The 16,758-nt window shown below is 40.4% G+C and overlaps 1 protein-coding gene and 1 pseudogene across 2 annotated transcripts in view; both read left to right on the top strand.

Moving 5' to 3' along the window:
* Positions 1–16,758, top strand: part of ME3 (malic enzyme 3) — a 172,036-nt gene that overhangs the window by 61,457 nt on the left and 93,821 nt on the right. For both annotated transcript variants that reach the window (XM_039848267.1, XM_039848268.1), the window contains exon 3: positions 15,466–15,599. In XM_039848267.1, coding sequence (XP_039704201.1) covers positions 15,466–15,599 — 134 coding nt within the window. The remainder of the gene's footprint in view (positions 1–15,465; positions 15,600–16,758) is intronic.
* On the top strand, positions 11,102–11,220 carry LOC120590592 (uncharacterized; annotated as a pseudogene).

The following is a 16,758-nucleotide window of genomic DNA, read 5'->3' as shown; positions in this document are numbered from 1 at the left end:
TAGGTTCTTTCTTCGCTCTAAACTCTCTCCACAGAGTTTCAGTTACCACATGTTAGCTTATAGTTTTCAAATTCATTCTCTAGCCCTCTCTCTAAGACCCAGACTTACAGATATCCAACGGCCTACTGATATCTCCAGACGAATATTTCAAAGGCTGTCAAACTCAGTGTGTATAAAGTGCAATTTGAGATGCACTCCTCTCATTCCGCCCGCTCCCAGCAAATATCCTGGTCCTCATTGTTTAGTATCCCATCTCAGGGATGCCACCACAGTCAGCTAGTTATGATGTCAGTGATCCTTGACCCCTCCCCCTCACTCAGCCCTCAGATCTCATCCATCTCTGGGTCCCATGCATCTTATCTCCTCCATACCTCTCTTATTCTTCTACCTATTACCATCTTCACTCCACCATCCTAGTTCAAACTGCCATTGCCTTTTACCTGGAAAGGTCATATAGCAGGAAACTTCTGACGTAGCAGCACATTTATAGTCCCCTCCAAAAATTTCTCTCACTGTAGTCAACAGTGATCTTTCACAAACAAACAAACAAACCACAACAAAACTCAAAGTGAATTATGTCTCTTTTATTAAAACCTTTGGGTGGTTTCTCATTGCCCTCAGGCTGAAAATCCAGATCCTTGGTCCTCCCTGAGCCTTCGAACATGATGTTTCTTCTCCACTTAGAATGTTCCTCTGCTCACCTCTACCTTGGCACGTGGCCTAATTAACCATTTATTTATCTTTCATATCTCATCTTGAATGTCACTTCCTTAGGGAGGTTCTCCTAATCACCCTCCCCACAAAGGAAACTACATCCTGGCTCCCAGTTCCTTCCATGCTTTCACAGCATCCTCTGCCTCTGCTTTGTAGCATTTCTTATCATGAAACAATTACTTGGGTAATTATTTAGTAATTGTCTTCTTTACTGGAATGTGAACTTCTCTTTTTCACAGCTACATCCCCATGGCCTAGCACATTACCTTGCACAAAGTAGATGCTCAACGAATTTTTGTCAAATAAATGGCAGCACCTTTTTTTGTGACTTTGTTTGAATGACAGACCACTTCGTCTTGTAGCATCTGTGTTCATTTTCCCTACGAGAGTGTGGGACTTAGGCTTTTTCACCTCTCTTTCACCTGCTTGTGGAATTGTGCATGTCACGCAGTACCAAGTAGTTGAGCGAATGAATGAATGAACTAAATTATTTGATTGAATATGTAGGGTGGGCCAGATGGTGGACAGCTCAACAGAGACAGCAGTGAGAAAAGCAGTCTAAGGTTTTTATCTTCAAGTCTTGAGTTTTCTGGTTTTCATTAACTTTCGGCTGTAAAAATGCTTCAGAGATTTGTTCCCTATAAAAAGCCAGTCCCTGATCTTGATTTCTCATCAAGGTTTAATTGCCCCTAAAGCCCAGATACTTAACTTGAGCTTCTGTTCTTTTTTTTCCCTTACTGTGGAAACCAACAGAGACATCCCTTTGTTTCAGGCTCAGTGGAAACAACTTGGCATCTGTCTTCTCCATAGTCATGGCAGCTAATTTTCTCTCTGTTATAGACATATTCAGTGCCAGGACTCTCATTAGGGTTTCCCACTTGGGACGAAAAGAGATCCTGCCACCACAGTACCATCATTGTGGTTTAAGCAGTCTCCATATTTTAAGGCAAAACATTAATAGATAATTATATTAAATATCAGTATTTTTCCTTCTTGTCATTACTGCTCATTTTAAAAGATAAATCTTTACTAATAAGTCAGTATTCACTCACCCCCTTCCTTAGGAAATTCTCCTAATTGAATTTCTATGGGGATATTTTCCAAAGACATGATATTCACCTTTACTCCTGAATTTATGTGTTAGAGTTTGAGCAAAATTTTTCTCTCCCCTTCTGGACATTTTCTCACAATCGCCAGGGGTACAGCTGAAAAATTCTGGCTCTGCTGTAATCAGCATTTACAGGTAGAGGCCTAGAACTTGAATTTTAAACCAGCGACTCAGGTGCTCCTGATGTACACCGAATTTTGAGAATCAGGGTACTTCCTTGTAAATTTAAGTCAATGACCTTTTCATCCTTCAGTACACTAGAGTGTTTAGCAGACAGGAATAGAAGGGCATTCTCAGCAGAGGAACCAGCACCTGCACACACAGAGGCATGAAAATGCCTTCTTCCTCTGGGAGTGGTAAAGGAGTTTGCTATGTTGAAGTCTACCCAGGGAGGTTGGCAGAAGATGAAGCCAAAAATGATGCACAGCTTATGAAGAAAGAGCCTTCCTGGCTTCGATAAAGATGTTTTACGTTTGGAGGTGAAAATATTAGATTTGGTTTGGGGAAAACATCAGTCCGGTGGACGTTCTAAAAGGGGTATTCCAGGGACAGGAAAATGAAGCAGGAGGCGGCGGTGGTTACAACTAGTGTCCAGCTGTAGCAGAAGCATTAGTTTATTAGCAGACCACGGACGATGTTGGTATTGAAGAGAACAGGACAATGAGAATGAGGAAAATGGATAACAGAGGAAGAAATTACAACTATTCAGGAGACAAAAAATCAACTGGCTTTAGCAATGACTGTGTGTATGAGTTGAATTGTGAAGAATCCAGGATCCTCTTGGGTTTCTACTGGGCTAATAAATGGTAGTGTTAGCTAGAGAATGCACAGGAGGGGTTTGACATGGAAGATGAGTTTGTTTTGGGGCACATGGTGTGTGACTGGCCTATGAGACATGTAGGTGGAGATGCCCAGGAAACAGATGTGTTTGGAATTAAAATGATTCTGGGGACATAATGCAAAGCATTGTTTTAGCTTGCTACCAACTTATCACCTCATCTGCTTTATTTAATATGTAGCTGACATTAGTTAGTGAGTCCTTAGTAAGCATCAGATACCCTGTTGCACACGACACACATCGTGAAGTTGGTACTATCATCATCCCTGTTTTACACAGGAGGAACCTGAAACTTGAAAAATTAGGTAATGTACCCAGGCCGTGCATCTGGAAAGGATCAGAGCCGGGATTCAAACTGGCAGTCTGACTCCATCACTCATAATCATTATCCTATGCTACAGTGTTTCTCAAAACGTTTAAACCACAACCTGCAGTTAAAAGTACACTTTACAACAGCGTTGGATATATAGTCAATAATATGTGGATTACTAGACTAATCAGGGGGATCACTTCATAAATTATATAAATGTCTAACCACTATGCTATATACCTGAAACTAATATAAAATAATATTGAATGTCAACTGTAATTGAAAAAAAAGTACACTTTACATCCCAAGTGGGTATACATAGATATCTACACATTACACACATGCAAACACACACGAGCAATTAAGCAAAAGTTTAGCAAAACAGCACTTACCCTTACTAAATATGATGCAGCCTGATATTTTCTACTCAGGTCTATGTTATTTTTTAAAATGTTGGTTGCTCCTATTAAATTGATTTCACAGCCAGAGTTGGAGTTTGACAAACACTGCTGTGTTTTATTCTCCTGGATAGAATATTTCATTTTTATTCCCAGCCCTTGTCAACCCCCCACCTTTGGGGAGAGAAGACTAAATGTTACTACATGCTTCTCTCTTTTACTGCTAGAGAAGGTATGAAAGTTTATAAAAGGCCAGAGTGTAGTGGGTTAAGGTCAGCCAGGAAACACTCTCTTCAGTAGACTGATCAAATCTTGTCTTGGCTGAAAAAGATGACTGCAAAATGTTCAAAATCGCAACAAAGAATGCAATACAAAACAGTGTGTGCAAAATAGTGATTATAAGTATGGACTTCAGCAGCACACAGACCTGGGTTCACATTCCAGCATTACAACTTATTAATTGTATAATCTTGGGCTGATATTTTACTTCAGAGGGATGTTGTGGAAAGATAAAATGCAAATTGCGCATTGGTTCATTCAGCACCTCCCACAAGTCTGTCCTTTAAAAAAAGGACACTAAAAAAATAGTATTAATATCTTTATTAATATAATGTAAGGCATAAAATATAGACTGACCCGATCAGTCATTCAATGACGTATTTAGTTAATAAACATTAATTTAGAACAAGCTATTAGTACGTCATTTAAAGGAGATTTTAAATATTGACTTTATCACAGGATGTAGGTTTTAGAAGAGCCTGGTAGCTAAATGTCACTACATACAGCCTTGGGCATAGAGTTGTTTATTTTGAGACATTTGGAGGAGAGGTCACCTTGCAGGTCTCTGTGAATGTCAGCATCACTTTCTTCAGGGTAGATGGGCTCACTCTAGAACAACCAAGCCACATGTGCAGAAATTCCAGTGACCTTTCAGGAAATCATCAACAAAAAAGAGCTATGCGATTAAGTAGATGTAATCCCAACACATATAGATCACAGAGATAATTATATATATGAGATGAGAAAAATTTTAGAAGACTCTCAAATTCATTAAGTACCAGAATTAGATTCTATCTCAGGAAGTAATAAAGAAACAATTTAATGTTGACTTTATAAACTAAGCACTGATGAGAAGAGAAATTCACATGGTTTGAGATTCAATGTTTTCTTTTCTTTTAATATAAATCTACTTTTAAAGTGAAAATAAAATTCAAAAAAGCATTCCTAGTACCTGAACTTTTCAGTCCAGTCCACTTTGAGTTTCTTTCATTAGTTTTAGACTTGTTTTAGGTCTCCATTACCAGGTAAAATTTATTGGGCTCTTATCCTTAAGTTCCAAGTAAACAGTATCCCAACGGTGAGTACCAAGGAAGAGGAATAGAATGGATTCAGGATAGAGGTTAGAGAGGGAAAAAATACACAGGACGAGAAATTCTAAGGACACTCTATGCTGCTATGTCTCTCAGGAGCACGAGGTTCATGAATTCTTATGTTCTCCACCGTACCTTCATCTGGTAAGGACGTGGTCACAGCTGCATTTACTAAGCCCTTCAGGTGTGCCAGCCACTAGCTGAGCACACTGTGCAAAGGGTTTCCGTTAGTTCTCATAACAGTCTTTTGAAATGGGTATTACTAGCTTCATTCCATAGATGAGGAAATTGAGGACCAGAGAATTTAAGAAAGTTGTCCAGGATCACGCAGCTGATTGGGGCAGAGTCACAGTTCGAACCCAAAGTGGGCGACTTCAAAGTTCGATCTCTCTCCTTCACAGTTTCTCATGGGCAAATCTGCAGTGCTTACCTGAACTCCAGCAAAAATACCACTGATGCTATTCTGTTGATCACCCCAGGCTGCCAGACACTAAACTAACCTATATAATTCCAGATTAATTCCAAGATATAAAAGGGTGTAAAGGACAGTGGTTTAAATAAAAAAAGATCACTGGACTGAAACTCCATGGAGGCAGGGGCCATGTATATTTGGTGTCTCATCGTATGTCTGGGGCTGATGCTCAAAACTTACTTGTTAAATGAATGATTGTGTAAATGAATTAATGAATCAACAATTTGAAATGGAATTCCAGGTTCAAGTCCCATTTCTGCAACTTGCTAGGGCCTTGATTTTAGGCAAATTATTTAACTCCCTTAGTTTTAGTGTTATTCTCTGCAAAATATGCACGACACTTCCACGACACCTTCTACTTCATAGAGTAGTGGTTCCTAAACTTTGCTGTATCTTGCAATCACATGTGGACCTTTAAAAACTCCACATCCAGGCTTCTATCCCCAGAATTCTGACTTAAAGAGTATAGGGTGTGACCTGGGCATTTATTTATCAGCTCCCTAGGTGGTTTATTAATAGATAGCAAAGTTTGGGGACCACCGTCATAGGGATATCCTTTTTGTTTTGGAGAAATTGTCAAATATAACAAGGGAAATAAAACTACTTTCTAAAACCTAAAAATGCAGTTAAGTATAAACAGTTACTATAAAATCAGTCCAAAATTACTCTGGACCTAGAACTTCTGCCCACTGAGGTCATGACAGAGGAGGAAACTAGTTACTCGGATCTCTCGTATGCCACATCAGTCAATCTGTCTCCAGATCAAAATGACCTCCCTCCTGGTTCACCTGATCAGGTGGCAGAATTGAAGTCAAGTCCCAGGAAAAGGAGGATTTGGTTAACATCAGGGCTGGAACAGGTTAACAGTGATCTGCTGGACAATTGCCCTGCTGGATGAATTTATCTTTAGTCGGTCTCACTTCCAGTTCTGACACCCCCGCCCACTCCTCCGCACGCACCAGGCATGCATGTACAATGCCTATTCAAAGATCCTCCCAAACGTGTCTGTTTGTTTTATTCCTCCTGGTCACTTTTTGACCCAATCCTCCCAGGCTGAACCCATCAAAGAGCTGTTGTGTTGTTGGAGGAAGGAAGATACTCCCTTATCCTCAGCAGCTCCCTTGCCCATCACCTTCCTCTGCCGTTACCCTATTGAGGTTCAGCTAAGTTAGAGGGCCATCGTGGTGCCAAGAACAATATTATTTAATTTTTAAATAATAGTCTCTTGAGAGGAGAGGGCCATGAAGCATTCAAACTGCCACAAGGAATTTTGCCAAGAGAATGATTCAGAAGCCTTCCATCTATCCACATCTGTCCCCTTGTTCAGTTAGGACAAAATCCTAGAGTCACCAAGTATTTCAGGAGCAGATTCTTCCATTTTTTTTCCATGTTGGTCTTTATCCAACAACTTTGCGTATGCTAGTCTTCCAATGGCAGAACAATTGAAATAGCCGTTATTCTCACATGCTTTTGAGTAGCATGTACTAGCCACATGCTCTCAGCATGTGATTGACCCACCTTAGCCTCAATTTCCTCTTCCACAAATGGGGATAATAACACCTTCCCTGTCTAGGATCAAATGACATAAACTATATGAGACCGTTTTAGAAACAATAAAATGGTAAAAATATGCAAGACCTGCTAGGCAAAAGGAGCACGCAGTTCATTTAGACATAGTCCCTGCCCTCAAGGGACGTGTTGTCTTGAAGGGGAAAGAGACAAAAGAAGAAAGTAAATACCATAAAGTGCAATTGTTAAATTGCTTATAGTCCTGATCCTATAGGGATATGAAACTACAATAGTCACAGTCTTTTTAAAACCTTTCTACCACATCTTTGAGTTTACAAAGAGATTTCAACATCTATGTTCTCATTTGATTGACACAACCACCCAGTGAAGGCAGCAGGCTCAGGTAACTTCCCCAGAACCACACAGCCCAAAAGCAAAGGAAAAAGTTCTGAACGTAGAACTTTTGTCTTCTAATTCCTTTCCCACAAGAACAAGAGCTACTGTGTATACCATAGATGGAAAGATCACAAGCAGCCTACAGATCACATTTGAAGCCTACAGCACCAAAACCCAAAATCTGATTTAGGGTTGGTTCTAGACAGTAATGAGCAGTGTGTCATCCACTCCCTTTTCATGAATTTACGATGTGTTTCTGAATCTGTAATTTTGTACCTGATTACAGAAGTATGTCTGAGAGGAAGGCCATTCTCAGGTCTGTGTGTGCTGAGACTTGTGTTTTTAGACCCCCATATAACCATCCCAGGAGTGTGCTCAGGGGCCCTCATAAACCTGGGGTTCAGGGAGAGAACAGCAGCCTTAGTAATCCCACTTCCTGTCTACAAGCAGAGTCCACGTCACCCTAACTCATAAATATCTCAAACAGAGTCATGAAGTACTATGCAAAAGGAGCAGGAAATGCCTTCCGGTCCCCTAACAGCTAATCAGCTTTAATGGTACAGTTTTGGAGTTGATTGTCCACAGCTCGATCCCAGCTCTGCTACTCTCTGTTGTTGCAGTTGATTAATAGAGGAAGCTGCTAACAGCATAAGCATTCAGCTCAGAGCATGACATAATGGTGGTGGAATAGAAAACCTTCAATTTCACGTGTGTCTGTTAATCTTTCCTTCCAGTAATGATGCTAGTCAGAGGAAACATGGCTACGTGTGTGTCATGGGCCATATACATAATTACAGAGGTACAAGCACACCCGTTTGCAAATGGGCTAACGGACCTGGCACTAATACAGAAGATCACTCAGCAGTAGCTGAACCATTAAGGTAACTGGCTCTGTTTGGAGAAGCAGAATAATTTTATCTTTAATCAAATAAAAGCCAAGTCAGTCAACAACCTATTAATCTGTTAATGCTCAGGAACAGTTGATTAGCTCAAAGGAAAGAGTATGAATTTTAGACATGTATGGACCTGGGTCCTACTGGTTCTTCTATCAACGGACGGTGACCTTGGGCACATTATTTACCTCTCTGGTCTCAGTTTCCTAGTCAACAAAATAGGGATAATAATCATAGGATGATTAACTTAGGGTTGCTGTGAGGATTAGAGATGAAAAGTATTAAGGCCCTGTCTCAGTGCCTGAACCAGCCCAATATGTGCTCAGTAAAAGGTAATGGTTGCCATTATTATTGATGATGATAATATTGTGCTACAATTCTGTGATAGCTGCTTCCTACTACCCCAGGTTTATTACTAGTAGTTAATGCTCAAGGAATCAAACAAAGTACATTTCATGTGCTAAACTTTATGACACTGATTCTGAGAGAGACGGGGGAGCTATGTGAAATGGGGTAGCAGGGAAGGCCTCCTGCTACCGTGGATTGGAATATAGAGGAGCAAAGTGGTCAGAGCATGGTGGGTAGGGGTACAGAGTGAGTCAAAGTATGGCAGCCAGAAAGAGTATGCCTGTAAGTGTGGGGAGAATGCACAAGGCTGCAGAGGCAGTAGCCTTGCATAGCCATGGACAAGTAGTTACACTTGATGCAGTGATGTCACTTTACCCCTTCCCCCCAGCCCCCTAACCAGACTAGCTCCCAACAACCCTTCAGAGCTTATCTCCAACATCTGCCAATGAGCTCTCTTGTGCCATACTGCCCTTAAGCAAAATAGCAATAGTGATAAGGAGAACAACTGATGTTTATTGAGCACTTCCTATGTGCCAGTACCTGTGCCGAGCATTTCATGCATTCTTTCATTTAATCCCACACACATGAAAGAAGCAGCACTTTGTTTTATAGGTTGGAGAAGTGGCTTGCCCAAGGTGGAGGCCTGGGATCACTATTATATGTTAAATCACATGTCTCATCTAGTAGATTCACAAAGACGGCGATCAGTACCTATTCCTTTTAGGGACTCCTCAGTGCCTAACATGGCAGGCCTGGCACAAAGTAGGAACTCATAAATGCTTGTGGAATGAATGAGAAGTCATTATCGAGTGTACGACAGGGCTCTGGTTCCAGATGCTGTAGGCAGATAACCAAGCGGGACTGGGAGACCTCCCCTCAGAAACACTCAGTCATAAAGAATGGGGCACTCAGAAACCTGGGTCTCAACAGTGGAGGCTGACACAGGGGTACAGGGGCTTACTGCCTCTGAACCCTGCCATTGGACAGCTGGATCTATTCAAACAGCTTCTCTGCTGTCAGTAAGTTTTGTCCTGGAAACTTGGACAATGCTGAGCCCACAGGTAGAGTTCAATGATTGGGCCAAAGGTGATCACTCAGGAAAGATGATAAAATGGGTTAAGTCAGGGGTGACAGTTAAAGGATTAACACTAGTACAGCAGAGGCACTGACCAAATGAAATAGTCCCAGGCCTATAGTGCTAGAGCAGGGTCTTGAGACCACCCACTCTGCCATTGGTAATTGGGCTTCTGGGAGGTCAAAAGGTTCCCTGGGAGAAACCAAAGCTGGTTGGGAGAGACACTTGGCTGGGGTGGGGGAGGGAGTGGTCAGAGAAGTCCTTCTGTAATGACTGAAACATTTCCAAAAGAGTAACAACTGGTAGGTCCCGACTGGTGTGCCTTGAATACCACAAGCATATGAGGTTGAAATATAGCTAAGAGAATAAGCCATTTTTCAAAAGCCGCCTGTACTATTTTGAGACTTTTGTTAAAACTAGACAATATATCCATAATTGCATTTAACTAGGCACACAGAAACTGTAATTTCTCAATGTGGTAAGAATGAATAAGGGCCCCACTGTCAACTCCTCCATGTTGCACAAACCCTACTTTTACCTTAGGACTCCTGGTTTGCTTATGGGAATCGTGACTTTTTGACATACAGACCAAGAGCCTGAGTGTTGAATAGCAAAGATTTTTTTTCTTTTGTAGAGAAATGTAAGTTCTAATACCTTTCCCCTACACCTTATTGAATCGTCTTGTGCCTATCCTATTTTGGAGTCCATGGTAGAGCTGAAGTGCCTGCATTACTGTTTTACAAACCTGTAAATCTGAAGTAGCCTTAACATTAGCTTCAGGATGAAAAGAAGCTTCCAGGAGTTTGTTGTTGTTTTTTTTAATCTCTGAAATTATCAGTTGCTAAATGGTCATACCTTTTCCTCAAATACAAAAGGAGTTGGTGGCAGTCAGCCAAGAGAAATACAGCTTGTCGAGAGAAGCAGACTGCTATTAAAACCCACAGTGGTCATTAACAAAGATGATGTCATAATTTAATGCCTAGGCCTCCCTGGGATCCCCAGGGCTGAGGAGAGACGATCACAGTCTTTAGCAAGCCAGTGAACAGTCGCTGCCTCATGGTGTCTGGTGAAAGTGCCCAGTCTCCAGGGCGAGGTGGTTTCCTACAAAAGGATCGGAGACCTCTGTTGCACCATGCTTGCAAAGCTGGTGGCCAGCACAGGGCATTATGAACTGATGACTTTGGGCTTTGATGAAAAAAAGGGTTGGAATTTCATGTGTGGAGGCTCCTTCTAGAAGTCTCTGTGAGTCATACTGTCAAACTCAATTGAGCCTATTTTAGGATAGGCTCCAGTTCCTGTGGTTCTGAGAGGAGGAACAGTTCTTTAGGGTTTTCATAGCTGAGTCATCATTATTAATTTATAAAAACATAAGAGGAGCCCAATATTCATAATTTTAGAGACTCCCACATTCACACAACAAAAATAAAGAGGAAATTGGGAGTAGACAAAAGCCTAACTTTTATTCTCTTTTTTTCTCTATTTCTCTTTTTTTCCCACTCTTCCCTCACCATCCCCCCATCGCAACTTATGTTTTTTAAGGTCCCTCTCACCTACGGCTGGGTGCATACTGTAGTGGCAAGAATGCAGCCTGTGATCAAATCTGAGTTCTGTCACCTCTAGTCAAAAAAATCATCAGGAAAAAAAATAATTATACAAAATATACTTATTAAGCCTACGGCCATGCCACCCCGAACAAGCCCGATCCTGTCTGATCTCGGAAGCTAAGCAGGGTCGAGTCTGGTTAGTACTTGGGTAGGAGACCACCTAGGAAGACCAGGTGCTGTAGGTGTAAAAAATAAAAAGTAATAAGGGATTATAAGCCGACAAGGTCCTTGCAATCTGTGAGGTCAACCAAGGATTGCCTCGCCTAAAAAAATAAATAAATAAATAAATAAATAAATAAATAAATAAATAAATAAATAATAAACAAAATATGCTTATTAATTATTTACTAGCTAGCATCCTTGTTTAAGAAGAAGTAAAATATGGATAATTGCTTTGCAACTTCAGGCACATTACATAACCTCTCTTGTTTAGCCTTCTCATCTGTAAAGTGGAGGTTGTAAACCCTCCCCGTTATATGGTTGTAAGGAAAGTAGAGAGGAAGATTGGAATACTCATCAGACTCCCTTCCTTAGAACTGATGACAGCAACAACGGTAAGGTGGGGATGATCTTGACTCTCCTTGTAATAATTGTAGACGAGATGTTTTTCAGCTGGTGAATGAATGAGGAGAGCTCCGATGCTCTCTAATTTTTCAAGCTTCCCCTCCCCAAGGGAGTCTGGGGAAGCTAGACTTTCATCAGCATAATTTAGGTCTCACTTATCATCCATACAACCTTCTTCACTTATAGGAGGAACCTCAGATTACTTGGGGCTCATTAACCAGAGTTGCCTCAGGTATCGCCCACGCTGAATACAATGAGGGTCATAGTAACAGTGTTAGTTGGTTAAAAACCTTCTCAGGCTCCTACATAGTCCCCCCATAGGGATTCTGGTTCCTTCCTAGTTCGAGTCCACTACTCAGCCATGAAGGCACTGAAGGGCTAGCCACTGTCGCTGTCACCAGGGCCCTCCGTGAGAATGATGAGGAAGCTGAGCAGTGCAGGACCAGCCCTCACTTCAGCGGAGTCACCCTGAGCACTACACAGAAAAGGACTCTTTTTCACATATGTTGCACCTTGTCATTTTGGGTTAAAGGCAGGGCAGCTTATGTCCCCGTGTCTCATAGTTTCTCTTATGAGAACAGTTCCTGCACTTTCTACCAACAGACACTGTCTCTGTGGCCTTAACCAGGCTATGGAGCAGATTCCATGATGTCCTACTTATTCCCCATCTCACCCTGCTGGTGCCCAAACCAGAAAATGCTGTTCTGTGAAAGATACTGGTAAGAGAATGAAAGGACAAGCCACATACTTAGAGAAATATTTACAAAACACATGTCTGATACAGTACTTGTATTCAAAACATGCAAAGAATTCTTTTAAGACAGTTTTATTGAGCTATCATTCACATACCTTACAATTCACCCATTTAAAGTGTATAATTCAGTGGTTTGGGATCTAATACACTATTATTATTTTTTTAATTGTGGTAAAGTGTATATAACAAAATTTGCCATTTTAACCATTCTAAGTGTAAGTGGTCACTAGTAAGTGGCAGTAAGTCTGTTCACAATGTTGTGCAACCATCACCACTACCCATTTGCAAAACTTTTTCATCACCCCAAATAGAAACTCTATAACCATTAAGCAATAATTCACCAGTCCCTCCCTTTCTCCCAGATTTTAGTAATCTCTAATATACTTTCTATTTCCATGAATTTGCCTATTCTAGTTAATTCATATAAGTGGAATCATGCAATAGTTGTTCTTTTGTATCTGGCTCATTTCATTTAGCATGTTTTCTGGGTTCATCCATGTAGTAGCATATGTCAGAATTTCATTCCTTTTTATGTTTGAATAAATTTTTATTTTACATCTATACTTTTTGTTTATCCGTTCACATATTGGTGGACACTCAGGTTGATTCCACCTTTTGGCTGTTGTGAATAATGCTGCAATGAACATTGGCATCCAAGTATCTGTTCCAGTCCTTGCTTTCAGTCCTTTTGTGTATATACCTGGGGGGTGGAATTGCTGGGGTTATATAGTAAGTCTATGTTTTACTTTTTGAGGAACTAGTAAAATATTTTCCATAAAGGCCAAAACACTTTACATTCCTACCAGCAATGTATGAGGGTTTCAATTTCTCTACATTGTCACCAATACTTGTTTGCTGTTTTTTTAATTACTGCAGTCCTAGTGGGTATAAAATGGTATCTCATTGTAGTTTTGATTTGCATTTTCCTAATAACTAATGATGCTGAGCATTTTTTCATGTGCTGTTGGCCATTTGTGTATCTTCTTTGGAAAAGTGTCTATTGAGTCATTTTCGTATTTTTTAATTGAGTTGTTTTTCTCGTCGTTGAGTTATAGCAGTTATTTATAGATCCTGGATATATGACTTCCAAATATTTTCTCCCATTCTGTAGGTTGTCTTTTCACTTTCTTGATAATGTCCTTTTGTGCACAAAAGTTTTTAGATGAGGTTGAGTTATCTAATTTTTCCTTTGTAGCTTTTGATACCATGTCTAAGAATCCTTTGCCAAATCCAGGTCATGAAGGTTTATCCCTGTTTTCTTCGAAGAGGTTTATGATTTTTAGCTCTTACATTTAGATTATTGATTTGTTTTAAGTTACTTTTTCTATTCGGTGTGAGGTAGGGATCCAACTTTATTTTTATGTATGTGGAAATCTTGTTGTCCCAGCACCATCTCTTGATGAGATTATTCTTCACCTGAGTGCTTATTGCTAAGTGAAAGAAGCCAGTTTATATGATTCCAATTGTATGACATCCTGGAAAGGGCAAAACTACAGAGACAGTTAAAACAAACAAACAAACAAATAAACAAAAACTCAGTAGTTGCCAGAAGTTCAGGGATGAATAGATAAAGCACATGGGACTTTTTTAAAGCAGTGAAACTTTTTTGTATAGCACTGTAATGATGGATACATGATATAATGCATTTTTCAAAACTCATAGAACTTTACAGTACAAAGAATGGACCTAAACATGGCCAGGTTTTAAAAATCATTTAATAGGTTGGAGGATCCCAAGATGGAATGCAGACTATAACAAGAGACTCTAACTTTATTACAAATGTTTGATACCTCAGTGGAGGGGGTAGAGGGAAAAGTGCTGACCTAAGTAACTTCGAAAATGATTTGAGTTTGTAAGACTAAAGACAAAAGGAACTGTACATAAGTACTGTACTCTAGTTCATAAAGTTGTTTCCCATTGTGATACAGGTTAACAATTTTGATACTGCTATACATGTATACTTGAATTGAGTAATTAAGTAAATGGATAGCAGATAGTGGGAGCTAAGCCCTGTCACCGTTAGACAGAGTATTTGTGGATCAGCAAGGTGATGAGGCCAGAATGATCCATGTGGTAATGGATTAGAGTTAGAGACATTAGTATGAATGTATGTTTAGCTTAATGTAGATTCATTTTCTTGTGGGATACAAGAGCCAACTGAAAGAGGTCCCAACAGGCTGGAAAAATTTGAGATACAAAATAAATAAAGCAGTTTTGGATGATAACCCAAAGTCTAAAATAAATACCCATGAGTCCATTCTAATATAAATGATTGAATAAATAAATGAATAGGGGAGAAGACACAAATCTCTCATGAAGAATGATTCCAAAAAAGGAGTAATTTTATACTGGCAGAACCTGACAAGCACACTTCAGCCAGGTGACCAAAGTCAATATCAACAGTGATAAATCATGTTGATAGTATATACCTTGATCTAATGTGATGGAAATGGCACTTTATCTCTGTGGTTTTCCTCCTAATAAAACCCATAACCCCAGTCTAGTCATGAGAAAAACATCAGAAAAACTCTAGTGGAGTGGTATAAGTCTCAAGGTCGTAAAAAACAAGAAAAGTCTGAGAATCTGTCAGAGCCAAGAAGAGTCTAAGGAGACATGATGACTGAATGTAATGTGAGATCCTAGATAGGATTCTTGAACAACAACAGTAGAAAAGGGCATTAGGTAAAAACTAAGGTAATCTGATTAAACTATGGACTTTACTTAATAATAATGTGTCACTGTTGGTTCATTAATTCTAATGAATGTACTATACTGATGTACGATACTAATAATAGGAGAAATTGAGTGAAGAGAGTTATGGGAACTCTCCATACAACTCAATTTTGCTATAAAATTTAAAGTGTTATAAAAAATAAAATATATTTAAGACAACAAAAACAAAAACAAGCCATTATCCCCATTTTTCCAGGAGGAAGCTGACACTCAAAAGATTCAAAGTAACTGGCACAAGATTGCCCAGCCCTTTAAATGGCAGAGATAAAGTTTGAGTCCAGGGTCCTTTCTTTTTTGCCTGTCTGTGGATGGAACCACTTCTGTTCCTTGGTTTCCTGCATATCCTTTTATGCGTGTATGTCTTTCTTGTTCTTCCCAGGGGATGGCCTTTACGCTTGAAGAAAGGATGCAGCTTGGAATCCATGGCCTAATCCCCCCTTGCTTCCTGAGCCAGGATGTCCAAGTCCTCCGGATCATGAGATACTACGAGCGGCAGCAGAGTGACCTGGACAAGTCAGTGCCTAAAGTCTGCTCTCTTTGCCTGAGCCCTGGGCTCAGCTGTCTGTTTCCTATGGCCTACAGAGTGTTTTCTCAATACTCTCCAGCTGGGGAAGGCCGAGAGCCTTTCCACAAGATTCCAAACCCAGCCTTGCCTTCCTAGGGTTGATGATCTTCCTGAGGGACAGGGCTTGTTATGATCAAGGCAGTCAACATGTCCTGGAAGAACTGGGAAGGGAAACTGAATTCCAACCAGTTGAATCTGGGAGGGTCTCTGGGAAGTGATGGGACCTGAGTCAGCTCCAGAAGTACTAATAGGACTTCAGCAAATAGTTGTGGGTTCATAAATGGCATTTCACTCAGAGGGAAGAAGTAGAGCCAACACGTAGGGACAGGTGTGTTAAGGAAGTGGCACATGGCTCGGGTTCTTGGATCAAGGGGAAAATGGTTGAGGAGAAAGGAGATAGACAGGGACACTTTGGGAAGGACCTGGTATGTCATGTATTGCGGGCTTATGGGGGATAGTTAATAGTTCTGCTACCCGTTTGGGTTCTTCTCAGTGAGGATATAGACATGAAAAGCTAAATGGGGATGACAGGATCGGCTTTATCAGTTTTACTGAAGAAGATAGTGACCTCCCAGGTCACACAGCTATGAATGGGCACTGTCAGGATTTGAACACAGGTAGCTGACTTCAGAGTCTGTGCTTTTAACATTTCTGCTATGCTATAGCCAAGAAGCATTAGAGCTAAGTGGCTACAAGATTAGACTCTAGTACTAGACTGAATTCAAATCATCATTCTACCACTTAATAGCAAAAGTTATTTAGCCTCTCTGGGCCATTCTCCATCTGTACAATCAGTGGTACCTAGCTCATAGAGTAATGATGAGGATTAAATGCATTAGTATTTGTGACATGCTTAGAACAGTGCCCAGCACATAGTAGGCACTATGTAAGAGCTTATTAAATAAATATGTCACCTTGCTATGGGCTCCAGCAAAAAATAGAGAGAGAAGACAAGAGTTCTCTCTACATATCTATAGAGCTTAACGGCCAAGACTTTGGATCCTTGAGAGTATGGCTGTTCCCCAGGGACAGAGCTCAGTAGCTTGTCAGGGTCATCCTGCACTCATCTTCCTGTGTTCCCTTTTTACCATTCATTGCTTGTAAGTA

This window comes from Pteropus medius, unplaced genomic scaffold (assembly GCF_902729225.1).
Source record: "Pteropus medius unplaced genomic scaffold, Ma_sr-lr_union100, whole genome shotgun sequence".
NCBI lineage: Eukaryota > Metazoa > Chordata > Mammalia > Chiroptera > Pteropodidae > Pteropus > Pteropus medius.
This window is presented reverse-complemented; position numbering and strand designations above follow the sequence as displayed.